This window comes from Bubalus bubalis, chromosome 23 (assembly GCF_019923935.1).
Source record: "Bubalus bubalis isolate 160015118507 breed Murrah chromosome 23, NDDB_SH_1, whole genome shotgun sequence".
NCBI lineage: Eukaryota > Metazoa > Chordata > Mammalia > Artiodactyla > Bovidae > Bubalus > Bubalus bubalis.
The window spans coordinates 12,825,881-12,834,791 of NC_059179.1; the positions used below are offsets into that span (position 1 = coordinate 12,825,881).

At 43.9% G+C, this 8,911-nt stretch overlaps 1 protein-coding gene across 3 annotated transcripts in view; it reads right to left on the reverse strand.

The window, feature by feature from the left end:
- The window catches only part of HTR7 (5-hydroxytryptamine receptor 7), a 106,140-nt gene extending 101,567 nt beyond the window's left edge, over positions 1–4,573 (reverse strand). For all 3 annotated transcript variants that reach the window (XM_025273777.3, XM_044934958.2, XM_045164103.1), the window contains exon 1: positions 3,666–4,573. In XM_025273777.3, coding sequence (XP_025129562.3) covers positions 3,666–4,210 — 545 coding nt within the window. In that variant the 5' untranslated portion in view covers positions 4,211–4,573. The remainder of the gene's footprint in view (positions 1–3,665) is intronic.
- Positions 4,574–8,911: the final 4,338 nt, after the last annotated feature.

Consider the following 8,911-nt stretch of genomic DNA (forward strand, 5'->3'; position numbering starts at 1 on the left):
ACAAAAACAGAAAGTTACACACAGGACAAGACTGTATCAACCACTAAAATATAGCTTGACCAGTATCATCAATACACATGTTACTCCCTAATTATCCCCACCCCCACCCCACTAGAGATAACTACTCTCATAAATTTGGTGCTCACCATTCTTCTGCACTATCTTATATTTTGACTGCTTATATATAAGTTCACCTAAATAATATATAGAATTGTTTTGCATGTTTTTAAACTTTATATAAAAGATCATTTGATTTCTGTTTTTAAAAGATCATTCTAAAAATGGCACAAGGAAACTTCCTAGTATGACAAAATATTCTATACATTATTTGGGTGTTGGTTAAATGTGTAAAAACATTTGTCAAAGCACATCAAAATGTACATTTAATATCTGTGCATTTCACTACAGGTAAATGTTACCTCACTTAAAACCACTTTTTAAAAAACAAATCATTCTAGCATTTTCATAGGCAATGGATGAGAAGTGAAATCAGGAAGGCCAGTTAAAATATTATGGTAGAACTGGTGAGGGCCAAACTCATCTCTCTGAGAAGTAAGGAACTAAAGTCAGGTTGTGGTCATAGTTCTTTCAACAGCTTAACTGTGAAGTGAAGGGCTTCCCAGGTGGTTCAGACGGTAAAGACCCTGCCTGCAAGGCAGGAGATCCGGATTCAATCCTTGGATAGGGCAGATCCCCAGGTGAAGGGAATGGCAGCCCACTCCAATATTCTTGCCTGAAGAATCCCCTGGAGGAGGAGGAGTCTGGTGGGCTACAGTCCATGGGGTCACAAAGAGTCAGAGACAACTGAGCAATAATCCCTCCACTTCCCACTGTGAAGTGAAGCAGTGACTGGAGGGAGGGATGAGTCCAAAGAGAAGTTCTCAAAAACGATAGATTAAGCCTGACTCTATTGAGAGGAACACAGAAGACAAAGGCAAGATGAGGGGTTAAGGGTTGAGTCCTCCAGAAGGTGAGAGGGGATGGGATGGTCTGGTCTCTGCTGGGACACAATGCATTCTTGCTTTTAACTAGAAGGAAGTAAAGGTACAGATGCAGGAAAAATTGTTTGGTGATAGACAAAGGAGTTTCCATTCAATGGCTGCTACGTCTTCAATGATCATGGGTCATTACCGATAAAGGGTGGAGACTGCAGTATTGAAGCTTATGAAAAGGGGCATGAAATTCCATTGGAAAAGGCTGGGAAAGCATCCCAACATGGTGGGGAAAGGTTAAGAAAAAATCTAAGGTTCTATTTTGCAAGGTTAAGTGTCCGACAGGTATCCAAATCAAAAACAGGAACATTATTATTTATCTTTGCCTATGCTTCATGAAGGTTAAGAAAAAATCTAAGGTTCTATTTTGCAAGGTTAAGTGTCCAACAGGTATCCAAATCAAAAACAGGAACATTATTATTCATCTTTGGCTATGCTTCATGAAGCACAGTGTAACAAATATTAGGTACATGAAAGAATGAATGAATGAAGATTAAATCTTTTCATATTTTCTTAGCACCTTTTTATATTGTTGGCCATATTCTATGATGGAACTGAAGAAAAAATAGAAATAATGTACCTTAGCAATCAATCGCTATCAAACCCATTTTCCTGTTCCTCAGTTTTAGTTCTGTTTGTTCTTGGAAGAAAAACAATACGTGTCTTCCAATGTTACAAATTCTTCATTTTATCAAAAAATGACGTGTTCATCCTCTAAAACAACTGTTCAGCAGAATTCACCAATGGGGCAATTTTCATTTAAAAAAAAAAAAAGAAAACCTAGGAGATAAACTCTGCATCCCTATATTAACACAACTTGTGCCAATCATAAGGATATATGTAGTTGAAGAAGAAATTAGAAGCTCTTGCCAAGAAGGATTAACCTGTCTCTGTATTGGAGATGTTCCTGCTGCTGCTAAGTCGCACATGCATCATGAGTAAAGAAAGCCTTTAGCTTGTGTACAGGAATCTCAGGGTGACCCCAGCAAACAATAAGCACACTGTGCCATTTGTTTATCGTTTATCAATTGTGAAATTGAAAACAAAGATTATAAATGCATTACTTGCAGTCGAAATTATTTTTATTACACTAAGCTCCATTGAAAAGGGCTCCATTCATACAAGAAGCACAGTTTTGGCTGGATGAACAGTCAGATTTTTACACTTATAATTCAAGCATACACTTACTACGTATATTGAGTGCACTCTCCTAGTTCCTGTTGCCACAGTCAGACTATAAATGCGTATTTGCGGTCATGCTTAACTACAGTAATTCAGAACTTCAACTGTCAAGTTTGGAGCTAATATTCTCACGTAGGCAGTTCATGTTCTACTCTTAAAAATAATTCCTTGTTTGCTATCGGAAGCTCCTAATATAATACACAAAATAGCAGGATCAATTTTTTTTAATAATCTATATCTTTAACTAAGTGTACTTTTTTCCCTTAAAATACCCCCTTCCTTCAGTAACTATAAACCCTGGTGAAGCAGTAAAACAGCAGAACATATTAAATATATACAAAACACACACAAAGAAAACAGCCCTGTTTACCGGGAGGAAAAGAAGGAAAATCTCAGTTTTGTGCTAACTATCCTTTGAGACATTTTTTTAAGTGTGGAGGCACCAATTATTTCTCCTTTGCTGGAAGGTCTACACATTTAAAGGTTCCGTAAGTCCACTAAGAAAATAAGCAACTGTTTCTCTGTATCATTAAACACAACAGGATACCAGTCCTGTGCCGATTTTAAAACACTAACAAAATTCTAACTGTGAATATTAAGATTTAACATTTCAGTTTCAAGAGAAGCAAAGAGTTGTTTTGTCTACAAAGAGCATTAGAACCATACTCCAAATTGTCAATTGCACAATATCTCTAGCACTGAAGGCTAGCTCCATTGCAGAATCTTATACTGCTAGAGTCTGAAGAAACCTTGCAGGTCTCCTATTCTAATCTGACACCCAAGACAGGAATTTTTTCCTCAGCATCCCTGACAGATGGTCAATCTCTGTTTCAATTACTCCAGTGGGGGAGTTCTCAAGAGAATATTCCCAAGGGATATGATGAAATGCTAGAATCAACCATTCAGACAGGGAGTACAGCTCCAGTAAGCCTGTAGATATAGACAGCGTTGCCAGACACTAAAACCAGACTTCCAAAAGAAAGTGATTCAGAATCAGCAACGTTAAGACATATAGACCCCCCAATCCTGGGACCACCCTAGATCTTTTTATTGGCCTGGGAAGTAGCCTCTACAATCTGGGAAGCAAGGTGGCTTTTCTCCTGCTGATTTCTTAAAGAACTGATTCTTTCAGGCTCACAGCAAGGGTTTGTTAGCCTCAGAGAGGATCAAATTTCTTCCTTCTGAAAACCAAGCCAGGGGACCCCCCTGGTGGAATTGCTAATGCTTAAAATACTCCTAACTTTGGTCTTAAAATTCTCACTACAACAAACCAGGGCATTTCAAGCTCTTCTTTTAAAGATATATACAGGCTAAGCTGTAACTGAAGTAGCTTGGTTGGTGTAGGGTTGACGTGTGGGGGTTGATGGTTTAAGCGCAGCCCTTCATCCCGCCGTGAAGTCTGGTTTATCTGACAAGGAAAGGCGAGCGCGCGGGGCTAAGCTGCTAGCACACCCCCTGCCGGACCCCGTCACAGGGCTGCCCGGCCCTTACCTGTCGATGCTGATCACGCACAGGGTCATGATCGAGGCCGTGCAGCACATGACGTCCATGGCGATAAAGACGTTACAGAAGAAATGGCCAAAGATCCACTTGCCCCCAATAAGGTCGGTGACGCTGACGAAGGGCATGACCGCCACGGCCACCGAAAGGTCGGCCAGCGCCAGGGACACGATCAGGTAGTTGGAGGGCTGCCGGAGCTTTTTGACGAAGCACACCGAAATCACCACCAAGCAGTTGCCGGCGATCGTCAGCAGCGTGATGAGCGTCAGGATGGAGCCGATCACAACTTTCTCGGCTCTGCCGTAGTTGATCTGCTCCCAGCAGCCGGAGGTATTGTCCCGCGGCGCGTCCCGGGTGGGCCCGGGGCTAGCCGTCACCTCCACGACCCCCTGCAGCAGGTGAGGCGCCCAGGAGCCCGCGACCGGGCCGGCGCCGTCGGGGCTCAGGTCGGGCAGCCCGTGCCCCACCTCCGGCAGGAAGAAAGAGCGGAGGTGCCCGTAGAGGTCCGGGCGGCCGCTGCTATTAACGTCCATCATCGTGCCGCTGTGCGCCGCTGCCCATGGAGCCGGCGCCCCCGCCACGCGCTGCGGCTGCCCGCCCGGGGGCTTCACTTCGCCGGTTCCGCTCCGCTCGGCCCAGCCATGAGGCCCGCGCTGACCGCAGGGGGGCGCCCCGGCTCGGCCTCACGGCTCCGCACGTCCCGGTCCCGCAGCCGCAGCGGACAACACGGGAGCGCGGCCGCCCCGGGGACTACTTGCAGGAGGCGTCTCCAGCACCCGACGGATGCCCGGGACGCGCGGGTTCGCTAGCCGGCGGGCCGGGCTCGGCTGACCGCACCGCAGTCCGCAGCCCGTAGCCGCCGCGCCGCTCGGCCGAGAGCGCCCGGGAGGCAGCGGCAGAAGTTGCGGAGTGCGCCCCGCCCCTCGCGCCCGCCGCCGCCGCCGCCGCCGCCGCCGCTCCCCTGCGGCAGCCACGCCGCGTTCCCGTCGCCGCCGCCGCGTCCGGCCGCTGACCGCGCGCCCCGGGATCCCGGACGGGCTTCCCCGGCTGGGCAGGGGCCGCCGCCTCTTCCGCGCCTCCCCCAACCCACTGAGCGGGGGGAGGCGTTCCTCGCGCCTCCCGGGATCCCGAGCCGCCTCGCCCGGGGGATCTTTCTTTCCGCGGGAGGCTCACACGCCCTCCGACAGACCCGAACCCCCTTGCACTAGTAAAGATAGTTTGGTGGGGGAGGACGAGGGAGCCAGCGGATGTCCGGACTCACTGCAAAATGAAGAACCTGGGGAGGAAATTTTTTTTTTAATCTTAATTTTGAAAAAGACAAAAACAAAACAAAACAAAACAACTTTCTGAGCACTCTACCAAGCAACAGATAATTTCCAGTTCTTATTTTGATCCCTGATGGGAGAAAGAGAAGATGAAAAAAGAGAAGCAGCTGAATGGGGGGGGGGGGGGGCGGTGGATGGTGAGAGCTCAGATGGAGACAAGGGACAGCGAGGGACGTCTTAGGGTCCTGGCACCTAGGAGGAACTACTGGCTCTGGAGAAGGGCCTTCAGAGAGCTTAAAAAACCCATTGTGACAAAACCCCCAGGCGTATAGAAACCAGCCTTTCCCCTCTGAATATAGACCTTGGCTATATTCAGACTTTAGAGCCTAATATATTGAAGTATTCACAGCCTAATATATTGAAATGAGGGCTAATTCTCCATGGCGTTCTGGAAATCTTGCACATAAGCAAGGACCGCTTTTAACGTTCTCCAGAAGAATCCTGGAGACGTATGTTGATTTAATCCCTATTGCTTAAAATCCCCTTGGTATTGAAACCCAGTCAGGGTGGAGCTGGTTTTTTTATTTGTGAGACTTATTTCATTCCATTTTGTTCAAATATTTTACCGGAAGCTAGCAGTGATTTCTTTAAAGACCCTTAAAAATAAGCAAATCTGTTTTCTAGTTAGGCCCTGCTGCTGCCGCTGCTAAATCGCTTCAGTCGTGTCCCCGACTCTGTGCGACCCCATAGACTGCAGCCCACCAGGCTCCCCCATCCCTGGGATTCTCCAGGCAAGAACACTGGAGTGGGTTGCCATTTCCTTCTCCAATGCATGAAAGTGAAAGGTGAAAGTGAAGTCGTTCAGTCGTGTCCGACTCTTAGCAACCCCATGGACTGCAGTCTACCAGGCTCCTCCGTCCACGGGATTTTCCAGGCAAGAGTACTGGAGTGGGGTGCAATTCCCTTCTCCGAGTTAGGCCCTAGTGTATCATAAATAAGAAGAAAGGGAACAGAAACCTCAAAATGTACTGATGTGAGTGCTGGGTTGGGTAACACTCTTCCATTCTACAAGGTTTTTCATTTATCCTGTTTTTCCAGGTAAGGAAACATAGTTGCTATTTCAGTCAGCTGGTAATAGGTTTCCAACCAGGTTATTCTGATTACTATGTTCATATTCTTCCCTCTAAACATTCCCCAAATTTTTTTTTAAGTGAAAAAAAATAAATCCCTAAATCTTGGGCCAATATTGACAGCTCTTTCACTACTGTGAACCTGTCAGGAGCTCTCCTCTGTTTGGGGTAGGTGGATCAGTACACTCAGAGGAAGAGTGAAAGGTACTGTTTCATAGTTAAGAGGATGGGTGAAGAAGTGTCTTCAACCTTACGTAAATTAGTATTAAACGTAATTTCAGACAAAAGAAAAGTAGTTTGCAGTTGGAAGGCACCTGCAAAACCATTCTCTTCAATGCAGAGAGGGAAGTAGAGGCTGGGACAAGTGACTTGTTCAAGATTATTCGTGACTACAATGAAACAGATCAGGTTTTTGGTTTTGTGGTTTAGAATTGTCTCAAGGCCTCGTAAAAATTCCTTAATGTAGTAAATTTCACACGATATCCTCAGCTTTTCTCATTTTGACTTTTCAACTCATTTTGGCTTTTCTTACTTTTTCCTTCTTGAGAACTCTAATCAGGGTCACCTTACTTTCTGTCTTGGCTCTTTTAAGTAATATTCTACATTAATTAATTATACAAAGAATCTGAAAAGCAATATTCTATATTTGAATCTACAGTCAGTATAATTTGCCACTTATACTCTGGCCAGCCCTTACCCAGCCCACTTAGGTTTCATAGCAGCTTCTGACGTTTTTTGCTTTTGTTTTTTTCATTGTAGACATATAAATGCACCAAATCATCGGTAAAATAGTACTTTCAAATTTACTTCCTCTTCCACTTTCAATATAGCATTAGTTCCAAACTCCCCTTTTTATAGAGAAGTCACCTCTATTATATTATCCCTGGTGATGGCTGAGTGTATTTCCTAAGAGTTGCTAGGTTTTTAATTTATAAGCTGTCACAATGCATAAACACAGTTATCGAAAATCTCAGCCTCTGCAGCATTGCTTATGTTGAGTTTAAATTTCATCTATCATTGTATCATTCCAAAATCCAGACAGAGCAACCTGGAATTCTTTCAGTTTGCCTCTAACCTTGACTAAATAATCATATCTTAATAAAAATGCTAAAATCTCATTTATTCTTTTCCATAATTTTCTCACAAAAAAATGCTAAAGATACAGCTTCACAAAATGTTCATTAAAATACCTAACATTCACCTAAATGGGTTGTTTTGCCCTTGGTTTCCTGGGGTTTTAAAATCCATATCAGGGTGTTGTTGCCTTTCCTTTCCTCCTGCCAACCTACTCTGGCTGTTATTTTAGAGACAATAAGAAAAGTGTTGGCATTTAAATCAAATCATGTCTTTAGTTTTTATCCCTTGTATTTCTTTCATTAAAAAAATTTAACTCTGCTAACTTTAAAAAGTACCAGTCCTTGTCTAGACTCTCATCTCCTATAACAGCATTTTCCTAAAATTGTCAATGAGGGCACCTGAAACGACAGCTTTCTGAGGCTTCCAACTGGCAATCTCCTGCTCTCAAAACTGCTCTGGGGGAGGACAGAAGAGCAGCCGCATCCTACAATAGGAATTATCATCTTTTTATAAGCTCTTCTTCCTGTAGGTACTCATCTGGCTCATCTAAATGCATGTGCTTAATCACATCTCTGCAGACCCACACATATCCATCTGGAGAACATAAGCTTAGGAGAGTTTATTTTCCCATAAACCAGCATTCTCTGATAGTCTAGATTTACTTTAAGAAACACAAGTAAAAATAAGGCTTTCTATGCCATAGGATTCATTGGCAACACACTAGTTGTTAAGCATACTAACGTCATGGTGACTGAGGCTCCAGTAATTTCCAATGCCCGATGCTGTCTTCCTGCAGGGTTACTCTTGCACATCCCCAAAGCTTCTCAACTGCTTACTTGAACATCCAATTGGCTCATTCAACTGAACTAATTGTCTGGGTGTTGTCCCCAGAATTAGACCAGAAAAGGCTAGGAAAACAATGCTTAGATGGGTATTGTGCTAAGATTAGTATATATAAATAATCAAATCCTACCCTGTCAGGCTGTAGAGCAGTAGCACAGAGAAAGAACATACATCCTAGCAACAGTCAACACAGATATTGGGAGGCCCCGTTGGAATAAAAGCAGTTAGTCTGGAACATAAGAATGTCCCCTTCTCTGTGACAGGCCCCCTCACCATGACTAGTCTCATCCTTTCTAGGTGCTGAAGGCTCTTATGGCACTTTTTTTCACATCTTTATTATAGCACTTACTGCTGCATTATGCTTTTATGTTTAGGTGACTGGATTTTCTGTCCAAGTGAGAACACCCCAAAGATAAAGATATTTCCTTATTTCCTCCACATACTGCTGCTGCTGCTAAGTCGCTTCAGTCGTGTCTGACTCTGTGGACCCCATAGACGGCAGCCCACCAGGCTCCCCCGTCCCTGGGACTCTCCAGGCAAGAACACTGGAGTGGGTTGCCATTTCCTTCTCCAATGCATGAAAGTGAAAAGTGAAAGTGAAGTCGCTCAGTCAATAAATGGCTGTCAAATAAATTGAGTGTAGAAAAATGCCTTATAACCAAGAGTCGTTCATGATTAAAAATCACTCCTCAGCTTAAAAGTGAATGGTGAGTTTTGTTTTGATTCAGATGTATGTCTTTTAATTGTGATACTTTCATTTGCATTTTCACTTAATTCTGACTAGAAAAAAATGTAATTTTTTTCCATTGGTTCCTTTTGTTTAGAAAATTTTCATTTTCTTTACAAAGCAAACGTAACCTTTAAATTTTTTCCTCAAAAACAACAACAAAAAATATGAAGAGAAAATCAGAGAACAGATAAA